At 39.6% G+C, this 21,551-nt stretch overlaps 1 protein-coding gene across 1 annotated transcript; it reads right to left on the minus strand.

Annotated features, from left to right (window-relative positions):
• Positions 1-14,932: 14,932 nt before the first annotated feature.
• LOC113771167 lies at positions 14,933-17,957 on the minus strand. The gene is made up of 4 exons (XM_027315782.1): positions 17,757-17,957; positions 16,763-17,064; positions 15,908-16,498; positions 14,933-15,224 (listed from the first exon to the last, which is right to left on the minus strand). The coding sequence occupies exons 1-4, from the start codon at positions 17,955-17,957 to the stop codon at positions 14,933-14,935; spliced, it is 1,386 nt and encodes a 461-aa protein (XP_027171583.1).
• Positions 17,958-21,551: the final 3,594 nt, after the last annotated feature.

The following is a 21,551-nucleotide window of genomic DNA, read 5'->3' on the forward strand; positions in this document are numbered from 1 at the left end:
CAGGTTCGGCGTCCCGTGGACCTTGCGAGTACTGCGGAAAGCTGAATAACTCTGAAGACAATTGCTGGAAGAAAGGAGGCAAATGTCTGCGTTGCGGAAGCGCAGACCACCAGCTTGCTACCTGCCCACTTTTAACGCAAGAAGGAAGGGGAGCTCAACCCACGTTAAAGACCAACACGGGACCGAATAAGGGGAATGAGGCGAAACCTAAAGTGCCAGCTCGAGTCTATTCCTTAGAACCTCGACGGTCCTAGATTCCTCAGAGGTCGTAGAAGGTACGATCCCTATTTTCCACCGTTTTGCCAAAGTTTTAATTGATCCTGGTGCCACCCATTCCTTTGTTAACCCTGATTTCATGTGTGGCATTGATATAAAACCTGCTAGTTTACCATACGGCCTAGAAGTTAGTACACCTACGGGGAATCAACGTTTGGTTACTAGTATGGTTTATAGGGATTGTGAAGTGTGGGTAGGAGAGAAAAGATTGTTAGGGGATTTGATAAGTCTGGTCATCAAGGGGTATGATGTGATTTTGGGTATGGATTGGCTAGCCAGGTATAATGCCCAACTGGATTGTAAAATGAAAGTAGTGGAATTCTGCATTCCTGGTGAGGCGACCTTAAGGTTGGATATAAGGGGTAGGTTAGCCTTATCTGCTTTGATTTCGGGCATTCGGGCTAGGAAATTGCTAAGCAGAGGAGCGCAAGGATTTTTGGCCTTTTTGATTAACACCCCCACGGATAAGTTGAAAGTGGAGGATGTGGCCGTAGTGAAGGAATTTCCGGATCTGTTTCCTGATGAATTAGTAGCCTTACCTCCGAAAGAGAAATTGAATTCAAAATAGACCTGCTACCGGGAGCCTCACCCATCTCAAAGACACCATACTGAATGGCTCCTGCCGAGCTCAAGGAGCTAAAATTGCAATTACAGGACCTTCTGGAGCGGGGATTCATTCAAGAGAGTGGGTCTCCTTGGGGAGCTCCTGTACTGTTTGTGAAGAAAAAAGATGGTGGTTTGAGGATGTGTATTGATTATCGGGGCCTAAATAATATTACAATTAAAAATAAGTATCCATTGCCCCACATTGATGAGCTATTTGATCAGTTGCAAGGAGCGGTGGTTTTCTTGAAACTGGACCTCCGCCAAGGGTACTACCAGTTACTAATCAGGAAGGAGGATATTCCGAAGACCGCCTTCAACTCGAGATATGGGCATTACGAGTTCGCAGTGATGCCCTTTGGACTAACCAATGCTCCTGCCGCCTTCATGGACCTAATGCATAGGGTTTTTAAGCCATACCTGGATCGATTTGTAGTGGTCTTCATCGATGACATCCTGGTCTATTCCAAGACCCGTAAAGAGCATGAGCAACACTTGAAGACTGTCTTGCAAACCCTGAGAGACCATCAACTGTATGCCAAGTTCAGCAAGTGCGAATTTTGGCTGGAGAAAATTGCTTTTCTGGGGCACGTAATTTCTCAAGAGGGTATTTCAGTCGACCCGGCGAAAGTAGAGGCTGTGACTAATTGGAAGAGGCCAGAAACTCCCACAGAGGTCCGCAGCTTTCTAGGACTGGCTGGATATTACCGGCGTTTTATCAAGGACTTCTCCAGACTAGCCGGTCCTCTAACCGATTTGACGAAGAAACATGATCGGTTCTTATGGAATGCCCGAAGTGAGACAAGTTTTCAAGAATTAAAGAAAAGATTGACCATGGCTCCAGTTCTAGTCTTACCAAACGGGGTGGACGGATATGCTGTGTACACTGATGCATCCCGAGAAGGCCTGGGTTGTGTATTAATGCAAAACCGAAATGTGATCTCTTTTGCCTCGAGGAAGTTAAAACCCCACGAGCAAAATTACCCGACCCACGATCTGGAGCTAGCTGCAGTTGTTTTTGTTCTGAAGAAGTGGAGGCACTACTTATATGGAGTAACTTTCGAGGTTTACTCCGATCATAAAAGCCTGAGGTATCTTTTCTCACAGAAGGAATTAAACATGAGGCAACGACGGTGGATGGAATTCTTGGAGGATTATGACTGTACCATCAACTACCATCCGGGAAAAGCAAACGTGGTGGTCGATGCTCTAAATCGCAAAGCTCAGGTCGCGAGTCTAATGATCAAAGAGTGGGAATTGTTAGACTCCGTGTGTGAATGGAAACCCTGCCTTGGGAGCCATAAGGTGATTTTTGGCAATATTAAAGTGACTTCTACCTTCTTGGAAAGGATTAAAGAAGCTCAAAAGGAAGATGCATTGGTACAGAAATGGGGAGAGAAAGTGGGAAAAGGAGAAACCACTTATTTCAATTTTGGTCCTGGGGGTATTTTAAAATACTGAAACCGGATTGTGGTGCCGAAAGATGAATCATTGAAAACGGAGATTCTAGAAGAAACCCATCGATCCAAGTATACAATTCATCCGGGGAGTAGCAAGATGTATCAGGATCTGAAAGGAAACTATTGGTGAGACAATATGAAGAATGAAATCGCTCTGTCAGTGCAAAAATGCCTCGTGTGCCAACAAGTTAAAGCAGAGCATCAAAAACCATTGGGTTTGTTACAGCCCCTTGAGATACCCGAGTGGAAGTGGGAAAACATCACTATGGACTTCGTTTCAGGTTTGCCGCGAACGCAACGAGGACACGATGCCATTTGGGTGATCGTCAATCGGTTAACCAAGTCGGCCCATTTCTTGCCGGTGAACATGAAGTATTCCATGGACAAGTTGGCTCAACTGTACATGAACGAGATCGTAAGGCTACACGGCGTTCCAGTCAGTATCGTCTCTGATCGAGATCCACGTTTTGTATCTCGATTTTGGCAAAAGTTCCAGGAAACTCTAGGGACGAAACTCAACTTGAGCACAACCTATCACCCTCAGACGGATGGACAATCAGAACGAACCATTCAAACTATCGAGGACATGCTACGAACTTGCATTCTGGATTTTGGAGGCAACTGGGGTCAACACATGACCTTAGTAGAGTTTGCATACAACAATAGCTACCATTCGTCGATTCAAATGGCTCCATATGAAGCATTATATGAACGAAAATGCCGATCACCAATTTACTGGGATGAAGTTGGCGAGAGGAAGACATTAGATCCAATCACTATTCCTTGGATGGAGGAAGCTCGAGAAAAGGTCAAGTTGATACGACAACGACTCCAAACAGCTCAAAGCCGACAAAAGAACTACGCAGACAATCGAAGAAAAGACTTGGAGTTCGAGGTTGGAGACCATGTATTTCTTAAAGTCACACCTTTACGAAGTGTCACAGCGGGTAAAGGAAAGAAGCTCCAACCGCGGTTCGTTGGACCCTACAAGATTCTCCAAAGAGTAGGAACGGTAGCGTATCGATTAGAGCTGCCGTCCAGTCTTTCTCGGATTCACGACATTTTCCACGTCTCGATGCTAAAGAAATACTATCCCGACCCAACCCATGTCTTACAACCAGAAGAGATCGACGTAGACGAATCGCTTGCTTACGAAGAAAAACCTGTCCAAGTGCTTGACCGAAAAGTCAAAGAGCTAAGAAACAAGCAGATTTCATTGGTGAAGATACTGTGGAGAAACCATGGGATAGAGAAAGCTACCTGGGAAATGGAAGAAGAAATGCGAACGAAATACCCTAACCTTTTCGTGAGTTAAGGTGAGAAATTTCGAGGGTGAAATTCTTTTAAAGGGGAGAAAGTGTGAGAACCCGTATTTTTCATTTTCTAGGTTATATATTTTTTTCATGACTTGTTTTCTGCATTTTCGTGATTGAAAAAAAATTTCTAGATGAATTTAAGGAGCAGATATAATTTTTAGATGTTTTTTCTAGTATCGAATGGATTTTGAGAAATTAAGAGCGTATACGGGACGTGGGACCCACTAGTGCGAAAAGTCCGGAAAAATTCAACCAACTAGGTTAAGTTTTGGATACTGGAATTAATTTAACGGGTGTTAAGAGATAAGTAGAGGTTGCAATTTGGATTGGTGTGAGAGGAAACAAAGTGATAGACTTGCATTAAATGAAGTAACACATGTCACCATTTGAGTGGTTGAACCTTAAGACCACTATTCATGGTCTTACCATTTGACTTAAATAAACAAAAAATGACCCAAAAATCATCAAAAAATCCTCCATGGTAGCCGGCCCTCTCTTTCTCTCTCTCTTACTCTAAGCACAGGGAAGAAAACTCTTCAAGCTTGCTCCAAATCATCAAAACCAACCATCCAACCTTAATTTTGCTCCATAAAACCGCTTAAGGAGGTGTTGGTGAGTTGTTGTGTGAAGTTATTTGGAAAGTTAAGGTGTCCAATAGCTCTCTCTCTCTTGTTTTAAGGTAAGTTGTGAAGAACCACCCTCCTCCCTTAATTGATGCCTAAATCATGCTTAGTGGTAGTATGAGATGCAAGTTTATGGGTTATTTCTTGATTTGAGGTTGAAGTGATGAAGTTTTATTATTTTTCGGGATTTTTCTGTTTTAATATAAGCATGATTGTGTGGCTATCTATGATGATTGGCAATGGTATATAATGACTCTAGGAGGTGGAAAAAGTGATTAATTGCAACCAATTTCTGGTTTGGAAGAAATTTCAGAAAATTAGGGTTCTTGAGGGAGCATTCTGCCCGAATTTTTAGCTCCTATTTAGAGGCCGAATTGGCCTTAGCTTAAAACATGAAAGTTGTAGGGAATGACATTTTAGAGGTTTCTACAAAATTTCAGGTCAATCAGAGTAGTGTAGAATGAGAAAAGTCAAAATTACTATTGCTATTCTGGGTTTACCCGAATGTAAGAGTTGCGCCTGTAATTGGTTGTTGAGGCCTTCTGATGAAATTTAACCCTGTTTCTTAGCTTTCAGCTGGTTTTGGAATTTCTGGATTTGGACTTGGAGAGCCTGAGTTATGATGTTTCCGCTAGAATGCGTTTTGGTGAATCTGTTTTACGTTTTTGATGTAGTATCTTGCATTCTTGATCTGTTTGCACTCAAAACTGGGTTGAGTGACCTTCTGTGATGTTGTAGCCCTGTCTTTTAGCTTCGAAATGGTGGGTCTTGTACCCTCATCCGATAATCTTAGTGAAATTGGTGCCATTACCGCAAAATGAGGACAAAAACTATTTTTTTTTCAGGGCCAAAGCTAGTTACATTTCCGAAATTTCTGGTTTCCTTTAATGTTTGTATATGCTTATGGAACCCTATTGGGGTCATGTTTGGCCTTGGTTTATGACTCGTTATCGAGTCTCATTGTATTTGTTTGCATGTTTTAGGACGTGACCGTGGTGCACAACGTTCTTTTGACGGAAGTGCATGAAACCACATTTGCGAGCTTGGTGAGTGTACTACTCACTTGTGTGTTATTATATGACTTTGATACTTGAACTTGAGATGTTGAATGTTAATTGATTGACGTGAGAGTGTACTTTATCACTCTCACTTATTGTTTCGCATGTTATTGGAAAGTTATTGGAATGTTATATGAAATGTTATATGAAATGAAATACATGACTTGGTGTCGTTTGGACGAGTCTCCAACGACTACAATTGTTATCCGTGAGCTCAACCCCATTGGTAATTGATTGAATCGAGCCGGCGAGGGCTTGGTCGTGCCAATTAATGTGTCTTAGGGCAATGTTATATGGAATCTTGTAGTATGAGAGACTCTCGATTCCGATTTACTCGAATAATACCACAATGCAAGTGTTTAAATTTCGGGCCCGGTTGGGGAATGTTAGGTGGAAGGAATGGAAGTAAAGTGGAGTCTACGGTTGGTTATTGTTGAACATTGACGGAGAGTCAATGACGTTCGATCAAGAAATACAAACGAGAAAAAAGGGCTCTTGAGAGCCATCTGTATCCTTTTATCACCATATTTGACGTGTGCCTTTGCTTATTTTACTATATTGAATGAAAGTTTGATGCTTATATGCACTTGGTTGTGTAAGTGATAGTATCTCACTGGGCAATTAGCTCACACCGTTTCTTTTGTTTTCCTTACAGGAATATGACTCTTTTTGGAATGAATCTTGATAGATGGTTGCCGAATGAACTAGATGTATATTTTTTTGTATGGTATATGAAGTGATACCCTAAATGTATCTTTAGGACCGTTTTCGCTTTCAATTTGGCAAACCGTGTATATATTCACTTTTGACAACTTTTGTATGTCACTTTGGATTGTATTTGTTAAAGTTCAAGATGTGAATGTTTGTTCGATATTTGATTGCGTTCTGATGGGTCGGTTACTATTCATGATCGACTCCGAATTTCATTTTTTTTTTTGGTTATTTTGCCCTTTTGCCTTGTTTACGCGCGTTTATAAGTTCCGGAACGTAATAGATCGCTCTAAACTGCACCGTTAGTCCTGGCGAGAGCTGGGCAGGCAGTCCGCTAACCTCTTTGGTTCGCCTTAGGGGAAGGTGGGGCTGTCACACAATCAACACCAATTCATCTCAAATCAACCACATACAAATCATAGATGATAAAACACACCTTTCCGTACAATAACCATAACTGAAGCTACACTAATCGGATTGAAACAAATCTTATGGCGTTTCGAAACCAAGACATATACCTACATTTCTTATGAAGACCTCCAAAGCCAAATCATGCATTTTCAGGGTCAAAAATAGAAATTTCCACGAAAATAGAAATCTGGCCGCGAAACAGGGCTCATGAGCAGTCAAGGATATTTCGGTCATTTCACATGCTACAGTGATCTGATTGAGCTGAAATTTTACAGGTAACTAGCTAACTCAATTACCAATAACTTTCATGTTTTGGGAAAAGGCTGATTCGGCCTCCTTCAAGAACGCACATGCAGTGTAAAATCAGGGCATATTACTAACCCTAAGCTGGAATTTCCGCACAAAGTCTGAAATTTTCCGCAACAACTACAACTAACACACAAATGATTCATTTCTCACCATATCAAGCTATCATTCATGGCCAACCACTAATTATCATATGTAATCAGAAAAATCACCAATAAAACCTGAAATTTAGCTAACTCTACCTCAAACCAGAAAATCCTCCATAAAATAGCATATTTAGCCACCACAAACCATTAATTTGACATTAGCATGAACAAAGAGGAAGTTTGTAAGCAAAGTACCTTAACACCTCAAGAAAGATGATAACTTAGGGTTTTTCTTTTACAAATCCCTCCACTAGAATCTTTAATCGTCCTTATCTAGCAACCTTGATGGTGTATTTTGCAACTCACTTGGTTAGAACTCAAAATTGAAGATGCTGCAGAATAGGGTTCAGGAACTTGAGAAGTCAAAGAAGGAGTCCAGTAATTTAATTGAAGATTGGATGAAAAATGCAATACAGGTTGAGGTGGTTGCCAGAGAGATGATCGAGAGTTTAAAAAGGGAGCTCAAGGAGAAAACTAATGAGACTCAAGGACAGGAATTAAGGGAAGGTGCCTTGCATAAGGAAATTATCAAATTTTTGGTTTCTAATACTGAGGTAGAGAAGGAGAAAGAATTTTTAAGGCATAATGTTCAGAAGCTAGTGACTAATACCGTTTGATTGAGGAATAGAAATATTGCTTTGGACTTGGAAGTCAATAATTTGAAGTATGAAAATATCTATCTAAAAATAGATATTGAAACTTGGAGGACTGAAGCCAAATTAATGGGAGAATGCGGTGGAGGAAATGAATGATTATACCTATGAGCGAGGGATGGCCTACCATGATCTAAAGGCCAAGTATGAGTAAAAGATAAATGAGTTTCGCACTATCATAACTACATTTGCACCAATCCTCGAGTTCGAAAACTTTTGGACAAATGTTGAAGGTAATAATGAGGGCGAGAATGCCCCTATCATTGCCAACAATGAGAATGAAAATGCTATGAATGGATGAAGAAGAAGAGGATCCTATAGTGGAGGAAGAGCAAGAGAAACCCATAGAGAAGGAAATAGGCAATGGCGATGCTCTTGGGGATGCTCAAGCAGATGAAGAAGATTTAGGTGTTGAGGATATAGTAGATCCTTAATACCTTGATACAATAGAAAAGTAATATGATTTCGTTTATTTAAAATAAAATCTCTATAATAAGTTGTAATAAGTTAGGTGTTATTCCCTAATGTTTGACAATTTTATTGGCAACATTATTATTATCTTTATTATTCATATTCTACTTTTGATATCTGTTTGTTTAACTTTTGATCGAATAATTCACGAAATTCATGCTTACCATTGATTATTACATTCATTAGTTGCTTGCACTAGATAACTCTTCTCCTGCTTTACATTTTGAGGCAAAAAAATGACAACAACTTTATGACTTGAACTTAGGTTGTTCAATGTATATAGATCTTTGGCATAACATAGATGAGTTGATAGATTTTGTCATTTTAGGAAAATGGTACAAACTAGGAGTAATGGTTAAGGTGAGAGTAGTAAGAACTAGAATACAAATAGTCAAGGTGGCAATGGAAACAACAATCAAACTGTGAATGGTCAAGGTGACAATGGACATGTAATGATATTGCCATCAAAATTTATCATAGCATTAACTGTTGTGGCATAAGCTATGCAAGGCCATGTGCAGTTGCAAGCCCAAGCGGTACAGGCAAATGCACAAAGATAGATTGGTAGTCATGTACACTATGACAGAATGACGAAAGTGCAAGTCCCAACCTTTGATGGTTCTCTGAATCCAGATAAAGTAGAGAAATAGTTGGGAGAGGTTGAGACTAACTTTTAGTTATTGCAAGTTCCAGATGAAGTGAAACATGAGATAATTACACCCTTTTTAGTTGAAGATGCAGAGAAATGGTGGTCAATTGTTAAACCTACCATTGCACGACCAATGAATTGGGAGAAATTAAAGGAAGCTTTCCTTAACTATTTTTTCCACCAGCTGTTTGTCTTCAGAAAATGGAGGTAATTGAATCACTGAAGCAAACACCAGGCATGGCAGTTGTCAAGTTTGCAAATAAGTTTTGCACTTTGGGTCCCTTCTATTATGGCAAATGAACAGTTAAAAATGTTAAAATTCACAAGGGAATTATCAAGCAAAATTCAATCAAAGCTGTCAAACACTATGATCTCTGACTATGATACACTGTTCCATACAAGTGTAAGAATTGAGGCAAAACATTTCAAGCGGAAGAAAGAGGTGAAAGGCCTCGACTTGAGAGTGAAGGTAGTATGGTCGGTCCAAAGAGACCAAGCAGAGTTTTTTGGTTGGTAAGGAGAAACCTGAATACCCCTTCACGGATGGTTACATCTCAATCTAAAGGAAAAGTTCCTACTAAGAAGGAATACCCAACTTGACATAGGATGCATTTGGGAGAATGGCGTCTGAAAATTGGTGCCTATTTTGGGTGTGAACAGATGGGTTATTGAGTGAAGGATTGTCCAAATCCTAAGAAAGAAGGTGATAAGTCTACTAAACCCCTTGAAAATAGGCCAAGAATCAATGCAAGGGTACATGTGATGACTAACTTTGAGGTAGAAGAATCTAATGACGTAGTCACAAGTACACTTCTTGTAAACTCTACGCCTGCCTACGTGCTCTTTGATTGTGGCGTTACCCATTCTTTTGTGGCTAGAAAGTTTGCTAAGACCTTGAGCGTGCAACATGAATGGTTAGATAACCCATATCGTGTGTCTAACCTAAATATAACAATTGTTTGACTGAAATTGAGGGTAGAACATTACAAGCTAATCTAGTTGAAATCAACATGAGTGACTTTAATGTCATTTTAGGAATGGATTGGTTAGTGAGAAACCAGACACATATTGATTGTAGGAGAAAAAAAAGTGATTTTTAATGATCCTACTAAAGATAAGTTTCTTTTCAAGGGAATTTAGGAAAAAAGAAGAAAATGCGAGAACTTGTAAAATCCCTTATATTTTTCTTAAAATTTTCTTTTATTTTCTTTTATTACTTTATAATAGCCTTACAACTCATTCACCCCACAATAAGTGCAAACAAACATAGAATCAAGGGTTTTTCCTTTCGTTTTCAAGTTATCGTCAATTAGGGTTTTTACGCCTTTTCGCAGTGTGATTATTCGGTATGGAGTGTGTATCAAATTTAGTGATTTAGGGTGAGTTTTAGATGATGTTAAGTGTGTGATTGGAAATGATAATAATAAGTTAGTGAATTATGAGTTAAAACCCTAGTATACGCAATTTAAGGAAAATCGGCTCGAATCGATGGGTATCGTTCACTACCGATTAAACATACCACTTGAACACCACTTTCCTACCATAAACTATCATTGATATTAGTACAAAATATCCCCCCCACACTCAGTTAAGGTTGGCCGAAAATGTTGACCAAAAAAAACAAAGGAAAAGAAAAAAAATTTGAGAGTTAATCAGCCCGTGACAAGTGGCGGTCATTCATGAATTGTTGACCAACTAATTTCCTCCATATTTATAGCCAAAAACTACTCAAAATGCTCTCCATTTCCACCCTATCAGCCATGAGAGAGAGAGGGAAAAACAAGAGAAAGAGAGCTTCAATCCATCTTGGATTTTGCTTGATTGAGTGAGAAAACAAGAAAACTAAACCGATTAACTTGCAAATTGAGATCTTGGGAAGTTTAGGAGCTAAATTTCACAAGAAAAGGTGAAGGATAACTCTTTCAAGCCCTTTTATTGAGGTATTATGGCTGACCATCCTTTCCTTTTCCCTTACTCTTGTTTGAGTTATGTAGTAACTTGAATTCATGCTTGGTGATACCTAATCTAAGTGATTTTGATGATTGTAGTGATGAATTTTGAGTAAGGGTTTTGAATGGTTCACTTGTAATTCTTGTTGTTTGGATGGTATATGGTGTATGTAGGCTTGTATAGGAGGTAGTAGTAGTGGTTTTAAGCTAGAAATGTGAAGTTACACTTTGAATACCTTAAATTCCAGAATTGAGATTCTTCATTGCTCTGTTCTGCCCGGTTCTATTTGACCATGATGGAGGCCGAATTAGGCTTAGCACAAAACATTAAAGTTGTATAGAATGATATTCTATAGCTTCCTGTAAAATTTCAGTTTAATCCAAGCACTGTATCTAGTGAAAAGACAAAAATACCCCTGACTGCCATAGGTAGAGCTCTGTTGACAGTGTTGACATTTCACCAATCTGACTGTGTCTGTTCACCCTGATCTATACTGAATTAGCATTTGGCCAAAACACAGAAGTTGTAGTGCTATGTCTTAGCTTTCCAACAGCTCTGAAAACCCATCAATCGGACTTCGGTACCCTGAGTTATTGTCGTTTAAGCATAGTATGGTTAACTAGCCTGATTGTGAGATTTTGGTTCTGTAATTTGAAATTTTGACCTGGATACACTATGAACTAGACTGAGTGGTCTTCATCAAAGTTGTAGCCCTTTATTTCAACTTCGAAGCAGTATAAATTGTACACCAATTCGATAAGCATAGCTTCGGTTGTGTCCGATACGCTAAGCGATGTCAAATCAGTCTTTTGTTTTATGACTTAAACTTCATTTCCGGACATTTTCCTAGCTTGATTTTGTACTTGTACGACATTAGCCTATTAAATAGCTATTGAAATGAGATTATTTTGTGTGTGACTTTGGAACTGATTGATGAAAAGAATGAAGCCATAAATGGCTGGAAAATAGGTAAACACAAGGGGTATGCTGCCCAAATCTTCACTCGCAGGCTAGTTGGATGTACTTATGACTCAATCGAAAGGTTTTTAGGATTGTTCAGGTTTTAAGACCAACTGCTACCTTTTTACTCCAGCGTCACATTGTTATTTCTTCGCATTAGTAGTTCACTTGGTTGGGCACACGACTTATAGTCGAGTTTCATTTGTGCATTTCGTTTCCTGGGTTAGTGGATGGGAGAAACCATAATTGTTCTATCTTGGTTGTTGATAGGACGTGACGGTAATCAAAGCCATCCTTTGGGAGAAAACTTTTGAAGGTAGCTTTGCTTGAACTGGTGAGTGTACCACTTCTCTAATGTGTTGCTTCTCTGGTTTATCTATCTGGTTTATTTGTACTTGCAACATGCAATCTGATTATCTGTGACTTTTGTATGCTCTGCATGAAACGAGGGTGTACTTTATCACACTCGTTTCTCTCATCTGTCTGTTCTGGTTCCTGTATATGTTTTAATTTGTTATCTATATCTGTATATGTATCTGTTTGATGTCGTTTGGAGGTTTGTATCCAATGACCCTTCTGTGACCTTTGATTTCAAAACCTGTGGCTAGTTATTCGAGTCGAATTGGTAAGGGTTTGGTCGATTAGATAACGAACCACGGTAGTCTGTTTCTGAGAAATCCTTGGGTATTGGAGACTTTGAATTTTCGGTATACTCGAGTATTACCACCTTTGTTCTGTATGTGATGTGCGGGCCCGGCAAGGGGTATGTTCGGTGGACGGAATTTGTTGACAAGTGGGGTCTATGGTCATGTATGTTCTCTAAACGTTGATGGAGAGTCAACGAGGTTGGATCAAGTACTGTAACGGAAATTTGGCTCCTGAGACCCACTTGTATCCTTTCTATCTGAGGTGTTTGTTCATTTCCTTATATGTTGTGTATATGTGCCTTAAAAGTGAAATACCATGATTCTTTACTACTTGTACTTGTAGTACCTCATTGAGCATAAGCTCACCCCGTTCCCGTTATCTTTGTCTTCCTTACAGGGTTCAATATTTTGAGAGTTATGATTTTGAAGATAAGAGTTGAGCTAGTTCTAGACGTTTCCTTTGATTAGGCTCTTCTGTACTGGCAAACCCTAAATGTAGTTTATATAAGTATGACTACTATGGTTTGTACTTCAAGTTAACTAGTTGAAAACTCTGATATACATATGTAAATAAGTGTTTGATCAAGTGTTTCACGCGTATTCATTTGAGATTGTACGTTTCTATAGCTATGTGAACTTTCTTGTATCCTTTTGGAAAAACGAGCGAGTGTGAAGCTTGAACGAGGAAGAAAAAAATTTGGTTGGATTTCGACGCAGCCGCGGTCCTTAGTGCTTTTCGATGATTCATTTTCGTAATGATTTGATCTGTAGTTCTGGCGAGAGTTGGGCAGACAGTCCGCTGACTCTTTGGTTCGCCTTAGGAGGAGGTATGGCCGTCACAGATGGTATCAGAGCTGGTTCGCGTGGTCTCTGCGCGAAGTGAGCTTGGGCCTAGTGGTAAATAAGTGTAAAGGACTAAGTGCTCTTTTGAGCATACGGTATGGATCGTGAAATGTTATAGGTCTCAAACCTTTATCATGGTACTTGGAGATAATAGATATGTATGTTAGGTAGAAATTTAAGATGTAAATAATTTACTCTTGGGACTGGCCAACTCAAGTTGTGGATTAATTTATTTTGGATTTTTGTACCTGAATACTAAAGATGAGAGCTTAGATTAGAAATAATTTGGACAATCTAGAACTTTGATTCTACGGAAGTTCGTGTGATGTGTTCGGGTGCCATTAAATATGATTAACCCATAAAGGGGAGAGTACGTTGGCTCAATTGGGAACTAGGTTAGGACTCCTTTGAGTCATGTTTTGATTCCCTGTGAGAGATATTTAGGGAAAGTTCTCAGTTAGTTGTTTTGTACTTTTGGCCTAGTTTGTGCATTATACTTTTGAATGACCTCGATACTTTCATGGAATTCTTTTTGCTTGTATCTGACTGACTACTACTGTGTAATCTATTTGATAAAGATGTGTTATATGTATACTTGCCTTGTGAGTTGTGTCTTCTTTTGTCACTTGTACCTGATAAGGCAACCCTAGGGGAAGACCCTCCTAGAACCTCCCAACCTTGTAATATCAGAGCTGGACCTTTTCTCCCAATGGAAATTGAACTCGATTGTTCTCATGAACTCAAGACCTTTGACACACGAAGGTAATCAACAACCTTAAGCAAATAAAGATGGATGAAGAGACACCCCGATTAGGGAACAAACTAATCGATAAAGTCAGATTTGAATCCTAAGCAATAACTCAAGAATTCAAGAGTAAGTTCGATTAAGAACTTGAAGGAAAATTCCTCACGATTTCTGGTTGTAATATTTTGTGTCTTTATTCATACAAGAGTTGCCTTTTTATAGGCTAAAACTAGGGCAAAATCCGGCCCACATAAACTTGGAAGAAATTCGGTCCGCATAAAGAGCTTAAAGAGTCAGCTCTTTAAGGCTTTCTGATAAGGCCCAATAAGTAATAAAATATTCAACGCCTAACAACTACTAAACTAGACAGTCTTAAAACAACTACCAACTAAGCTAACAAGTATGAGATCATTCCTTCACTTCAAACGTACAAGTGAACAAAGTAACTTCATGGTCCATCAAATTTTCAAACTTAGCTTGTTCCTTGCTTGTATGATGAATGATCAAGGCTCGTAAAGCTTCCTTCACCTTCTTGGTTCTTGATCTTGTCATCGGACCACCAATGTTGATCAAAGGGTCCTTGACCCAAGGTTGAAGTTGTTGCGCACTCGTATCCGCATCATTCCCTCCCTCCTCGAAAGGATTCGTCCTCAAATCTTCAAAGTCTGTATCAAAGTCAAAAGGGGATAGGTCAGACACATTAAAAGATGTGCTTATGCCATACGCACTTGGAAGTTCCAATTTGTATGCATTGTCGTTAATCCTCTCTAGGACTTGAAAAGGTCCGTCACCTCTTGGATGTAACTTGGTCCGTCGAGATGCTGGAAACCTTTCCTTCCTCATGTGCACCCAAACCCAATCACCAGGTTCGAATATAACATGTTTTCTTCCCTTATTCGCATGTTATGCATATTGCGCATTTTTCTTCTCAATTTGAGCTCGAATTCTCTCATGCAAGGTCCGAACAGCCTCTGCTTTTTTGACACCATCTGCGCTTAAACACTTATCAACAGGAATAGGTGATAAATCTAGAGGAGTTAGCAGCTGAAACCCATAAACAATTTCAAAAGGAGAATGATTAGTAGTACAATGAGTGGTTCGATTTTATGCAAACTCAGCGATAGACAAACATTCTTCCCACTTCTTCAAGTTCTTTTGAACAATGGCTCGAAGTAAAGCACCAAGGGTTCGATTGGTTACCTCGGTTTGACCATCCGTTTGAGGATGACTAGAAGTAGAAAATAGCAACTTCGTTCCCAATTTTCCCCAAAGTGATTTCCAGAAGTAGTTTAAGAATTTCACATCCCTATCACTTATAATAGTACGCGGTACCCCATGCAATCTAACCACTTCCTTGAAGAATAAATCAGCAACATGGCGTGCATCACTTGTCTTCCTACAAGGGATAAAGTGAGCCATTTTAGAAAATCTATCAACTACAACAAAGATACTATCCATACCTCTAGAAGATCTTGGTAAACCAAGCACAAAATCCATGAATAAGTCTGTCCAAGGAGCATGAGGTACGGGTAGAGGAGTGTATAATCCATGAGGGTTACTCCTTGACTTGGCCTGCTTACACTTTAAACACTTATCACAAATGTTAGCAACGTCACGCCTCATTTTAGGCCAATAGAAGTGTTCATGCAAGATGTCAAGAGTTTTATCAATGCTGAAATGTCCCATCAATCCTCCCCCATGGGCTTCTCTAACAAGTAATTCCCTAAGCGAACAATTGGGAATACATAGGCTATTCGATTTTCTTTGAACAAGAAACCTTCATGCCTATAGTACTTTTGAAATGCAGCATGTTCACAAACTTGAAACACATTAGAAAAATCGTCATCATGTGCATACATGTTTTTAATGTGCTCAAAACCAAGTAGCTTAGTGCTCATGTTAGTGATCAAAGTATACCTCCTAGACAATGCATCTGCAATGACATTATCTTTCCCCTTCTTATACTTAATGATGTACGGAAAGGAATCAATAAATGCAATCCACTTCGCATGTCTTTTATGCAACTTACCCTGACCCTTAAGGAATTTAATTGATTCATGATCTGTATGTATCACAAACTCCTTAGGCATAAGATAATGCTGCCACACTTCAAGAGCACGCACAACAGCGTACAATTCTTTATCATAAGTAGGGTAATTAAGAGCTCCCCCACTCAACTTTTCACTAAAATAAGCCAAAGGCCTATTATTTTGATGTAAGACAGCCCCTATGCCGATTCCACTAGCATCACATTCAACTTCGAACGTCAAGTCAAAATTAGGCAAAGCAAGAATAGGTGCCGAAGTTAACAACTTCTTAAGCTTAAGAAATGACTCTTCTTGCTCTTTTCCCCATTGAAACCCCATATTCTTTTTAATTACCTCATTCAAAGGTGTTGCAATAGTGCTAAAGTCTTTAACAAATCTCCTATAGAAACTTGCAAGACCATGAAAAGACCTTACTTGAGACATATTGGTTGGAGTCGGCCACTCTAAGATGGCTTTTACCTTGGCGGGATCAACACTTATGCCATTTGCACCAACAATATATCCAAGGAAATTAACTTCAGGAGTGCAAAAGACACATTTTTCCATATTAGCAAACAATCTATCTTCACGCAAGGCACTTAAAACAAGTCGAAAATGCTCATCATGTTCATCTAAAGACTTGCTAAAGATCAATATATCATCAAAATAAACAACAACAAACTTCCCAAGAAAATGCCTTAAAACATGATTTATTAACCTCATGAAAGTACTTGGAGCGTTTGTTAAGGCGAAAGGCATCACAAGCCACTCATAAAGACCATACTTTGTTTTGAAAGCAGTTTTCCATTCGTCACCTTCCTTTATCCTTATTTGATGATAACCAGATCTTAAATCAATTTTAGTGAAAATGATTGCTCCATGCAATTCTTCTAACATATCGTCTAACCTAGGAATGGGATGACGATACTTAACAGTAATTTTATTAATTGCACGACAATCTGTACACATTCTCCAAGTCCCTTCTTTCTTAGGTACTAAAATGACTGGAACCGCACAAGGACTAAGAGATTCATGAACCTGGTCCTTTTCAAGGAGGGAATCGACTTGCCTTTGGATTTCCTTTGTTTCCTCCGGATTTGCTCTATAGGCTGGTCGATTTGGTAGAATTGCTCCAGAAACAAAGTCGATTTGATGTTCAATACATCGAATTGGAGGTAATCCTTTCGGTAGTTTCTCCGGAAACACATCCTTGAATTCTTGCAAAAGAGAGTAAATTGCACTAGGAAGAGAATTGGTTATGCCAAGTGTATAAAATAAAAAGAAGAATAATCGGCTTCCCGGTACATAAGTACTATGAGAAGACTTTGTGCATTCAAGACCCTATATATCTCACGCACACTTGTATAAAAGCTCATTTTCTTCGCTTTCAAGCTCTCGGCCTCACTGAGTCTTTTCCCACTCGAATTTTCTCTTTCACTCAACTCGGCCTCTACTTTCTTTTTTTTCTCATCCTTAGGCACATTCGGCTTTTTCTTTGCCTCTCTCAGTTGCCTTTTCTCTCGCTCTTTTCTTAGATGTAATTGTTCTTCATACACTTGTGTAGGTGTCAAGGTTGAAAGAGTGATCTTGAGGTTGTCCATAATGAACTTATACTTATTAGTGAGTCCAATATGATCAGCCTGCCGATCATACTCCCAAGGACGCCCTAACAAGACATGACTAGCTTGCATAGGAATTACATCACATAAAATTTGGTCCTTGTATCAACCAATAGAAAAAGCGATTAAAGCTTGTTTGGTCACCTTGACTTCCCCCCCATCATTTAACCAAGATAGTCTATAGGGTTTAGGGTGGTAAGTCCACGGAAGGTGTTTTTGCTCAACAAAATCAGCAGCTACGTAATTAGTACAAGAGCCACTATCAATGATCATGAGACATACCTCATCTCCAATTTTGCATCTCGTATGAAAAATGTTGGTCCGTTGGAGATCATCTTCTTGAGCTTGTGCATTTAGCACTCTCATAGTCACCATAGTTCGAGCTATGAGGTCCTCTTCTATTTCAACCAGGTCATCATCCTTCCCCTCTTCTTCAAGCGGTGGCATGTCCGCATATTCCTCCTCTCCTTCGCTTTGCCACATTCCCTGTTCATTCATGTACATGATGCTTCGGTTAGGGCATTGAGCCATGAGGTGGCCAATTCCCTTACATTTGAAACATGCCTTTGGCTGGTTGGTAGACGTATTTGCCCTTGGAAGAGTCGGCCGCGGGGTTGGTTTAGAAGGAGTTGCACTCGGATGGAACGGTTGCTCCATTCGCCTGTTTTCCCTTTCTTTATTGCCTTGTCTCGGCCAAGCATTGGATGTTGGCAATTGATCTCTTCTCCAAGGTGTGGAAGAGGATGTAGTGGTTCGGCCACTAGGTGTCTTTATAGGTAAGGCTTGCTTTTCCACCTTCTCTGCATAAGACACCATTTGTTGTAGCTCAAAGTGGTCTTGAAGCTCAACCTTCTTCCTAATTTCAGGATTTAATCCATTAAGGAATCTTGCCATGGTTGCTTCCGGATCCTCTTGTACATTGGCCCTTATCATTGCTACCTCCATTTGTTTGTGGTACTCATCAACCGAACTGGACCCTTGGGTGAGTCGTTGGAGCCGATTGTACAAGTCCGTGGTGTAATGGAAGGGTACAAATCGTTTCCTCATCACTTGCTTCATTTCAGCTCAAGTGTCAATTGGTTGTTCCCTATTTCTCCTCCTTGTGGCACATACTTGCTCCCACCAAATGGATGCATAATTTTCAAATTCAATAGCCGCAAGTTTCACCTTTTTCTCTTTAGAGTAATTGTGGACTTCAAACACTTGCTCAACTCTCCTAACCCAATCTAAATAAGCTTCAGGATCATTTTTCCCATGAAAGGTAGGCATCTTAGTCTTGATGGAACCAAGATTGTCATCGGTTCTCCTAGGTCGGTCTCGGCCTTCCCTCGCTTTCCTGTGGCTTTTCCTTGATCGGTATGAGCTGTTAGAATGATATCCAGCATCATCCGCATCATGGTCAGCACTCTGAGCACTCGAAACCCGATTGTGTGTATCTCCGGTACCTCGCATCTCAAGGGCAGCCAACCTGTCGGATAATTGTGTCATCACAAATTCTTGTCTCTCCGCTTTTTTTTGAAGAGTTTGGAGCACCAATTTGAGTGGTAAGTCGGTCTCAGACGGCTTGGGTATGTTCCCCTCTTGAGACATATTGTCAAACTTGCAAAAACAAGTGTATCCTAGTCTACCTTGCAAAGCACTCGTGTATCACTCAAGGAAACACACTCACACTCAATTTTCCTTCTCGAAGTTCTTAAAACAACTCAACTCTCAAAAATTCCAGAATTAATTACCTTATAAGTAATAAGACACAAAACAGAATTTTTACGAATCCTAGAAAATAAAAACTCTACCTGAAGCTGGAACTTTTTTTTTGAGCTGTTGTTTTGCTGAGTTTCTGATCAGTATTTTGGAGTATAAATGGTGCTTTTGGGGTGCTCAAATAATGTACGAACCAATCCTCAAATTTCAGTCAAATCGGATCGCAAAACTAGCTCAATCGATTTTAGAAACTCAAGAACTCCCAAGGCGGTTTGGGCTAAGGTGTTTGGTTTGGTTTTGAAAACGGAATTGGGTGTGTTTGGGGCTGGTTAGGTCGTTTGGGGTCTTTGGAATTCAATCAAGATTGGAACTTAAGAGTTGGAAACCAATCAAGTTTAGGAAACTCAAGTTTTGGGAAATCAACCAAGATTTGAAGACTAATCAAGATTTGGGAACCCACCAAGAATTGGAAACTCACGATTTTTTTGGAAACTTGATTTCCTTTGTATGAGAGCCGATTCCTTCTTTTCTTTCTTTCTTTTTTGTTCCCGTTTTTTTTTTTTTTTGCTTCGGCTCTTCAAGGAACACAAAGTCAGATCACACCAACAAGTTCAAGAAAACAGATGAAAGGTTATGCCAATTCCAAGAAAACCCTAGTTCTTGGTTTATTGTTCAAGAATTTTCAAAACAAGATTTGGTGGTCCAAGAACTTCAAGAATTTGTTCAAGAAACTCAAGAATTTTCCCAAATTATGTTGCGGTGTCTAGGGTTTGCAAGAACAACAACCAATACTCAAGAAATAAGCAAAACAGAATTTCAGCAATACTCAAAAGAAAATTCCAGCAATACTCTAGCAACTTGAACACTAAAACAAGATAAGGTACGTGACTCTTTTTTTTTTCTTTTTTTGTCTTTAAACCCTAACAACCCAAACACAAATATAACAAACCCAAGAACTTGGACAGAAAACACAAAAAGACAACACCCAAACAGTTTTTTTTTTGACTCGGATGAACAGTAACGTGAACAGTACGCTACATTACGATGAACAGTAATTCGGAACAATAACGATGAATAGTAATCGCTACAGTTTTTTTTTTTTGACAAAAGACACAAACTAACAAGATATGAACAACTTCAATTAAAAGAGAATTAACCTGATGCTCTGATTACCAACTGATAAGGCAACCCTAGGGGAAGACCCTCCTAGAACCTCCCAACCTTGTAATTATCAGAGTTGGATCTTTTCTCCCAACAGAAATTGAACTCGATTGTTCTCATGAACTCAAGACCTTTGACACACGAAGGTAATCAACAACCTTAAGCAAATAAAGATGGATGAAGAGACACCACGATTAGGGAACAAACTAATCGATAAAGTCAGATTTGAATCCTAAGCAATGAACTCAAGAATTCAAGAGTAAGTTCGATTAAGAACTTGAAGAAAAATTCCTCACGATTTCTGGTTGTAATATTCTGTGTCTTTACTCATACAAGAGATGCCTTTTTATAGGCTAAAACTAGGGCAAAATCCGGCCCACATAAACTTGGAAGAAATTCGGTCCGCATAAAGAGTCAGCTCTTTAAGGCTTTCCGATAAGGTCCAATAAGTAATAAAATACTCAACGCCTAACAACTACTAAACTAGACAGTCTTAAAACAACTACCAACTAAGCTAACAAGTATGAGATCATTCCTTCACTTCAAATGTACAAGTGAATAAAGTAACTTCATGGTCCATTAAATCTTCAAACTTAGCTTGTTCCTTGCTTGTATGGTGAATGATCAAGGCTTGTAAAGCTTCCTTCACCTTCTTGGTTCTTGATCTTGTCATCGGACCACCAATGTTGATCAAAGGGTCCTTGACCCAAGGTTGAAGTTGTTGCGCACTCGTATCCGCATCAGTATCTGTACACATTTTTTTAATATTGTATTCGCGTTTCGACCCTAGGCTGATTAAACCAAATGGAGGGCACTCGTAGTGGACGAGGCCTTGGGCGCAACTCTAGGCAACCGTTGACTGAAAAGCGTACTCATGTACAAATGCCGGAACCAAACCCTGAATCTGGAGTGGATCCTAATGCTCAGGTAGCTTCCGCTATCCAGCGTTTGGCTGATCTGTTGGCTCATGTAGTGGAACGCTAGGGCCAAAATCCTATTTCCCAACCTGAAAACCTTGGAAACCATATAGAGGGTGAGGATAAGCCCCTCGAACGATTTCAAAAGTTCTCTCAACCATAATTTATTGGAGGACCAGACCCAGATGTGACCGAGAAGTTATTGGAGAAAATGATTGACGTTTTCGCTGCCCTGCATTATAGCGAAGAGAGACAAGTAACATTTGCTGTCTTCCAGTTAGAGGGAGTAACCCGTTCT

Source organism: Coffea eugenioides, chromosome 5 (assembly GCF_003713205.1).
Source record: "Coffea eugenioides isolate CCC68of chromosome 5, Ceug_1.0, whole genome shotgun sequence".
Lineage (NCBI taxonomy): Eukaryota > Viridiplantae > Streptophyta > Magnoliopsida > Gentianales > Rubiaceae > Coffea > Coffea eugenioides.

Bases quoted from the DNA above. Each gene is read 5' to 3' on its own strand.
- LOC113771167 (XM_027315782.1), bottom strand. From the start codon at position 17,957: ATGTGGCAAAGCGAAGGAGAGGAGGAATATGCGGACATGCCACCGCTT. The intron at 17,065-17,756 runs GTATGTCTCATG...CAAGAATTCAAG, and splicing joins GATGCAAAATTGGAGATGAG to GATGTGTTTCCGGAGAAACT. The intron at 16,499-16,762 runs GTTAGACGATAT...ATTGATCTTTAG, and splicing joins TATCGTCATCCCATTCCTAG to CAAGTCTTTAGATGAACATG.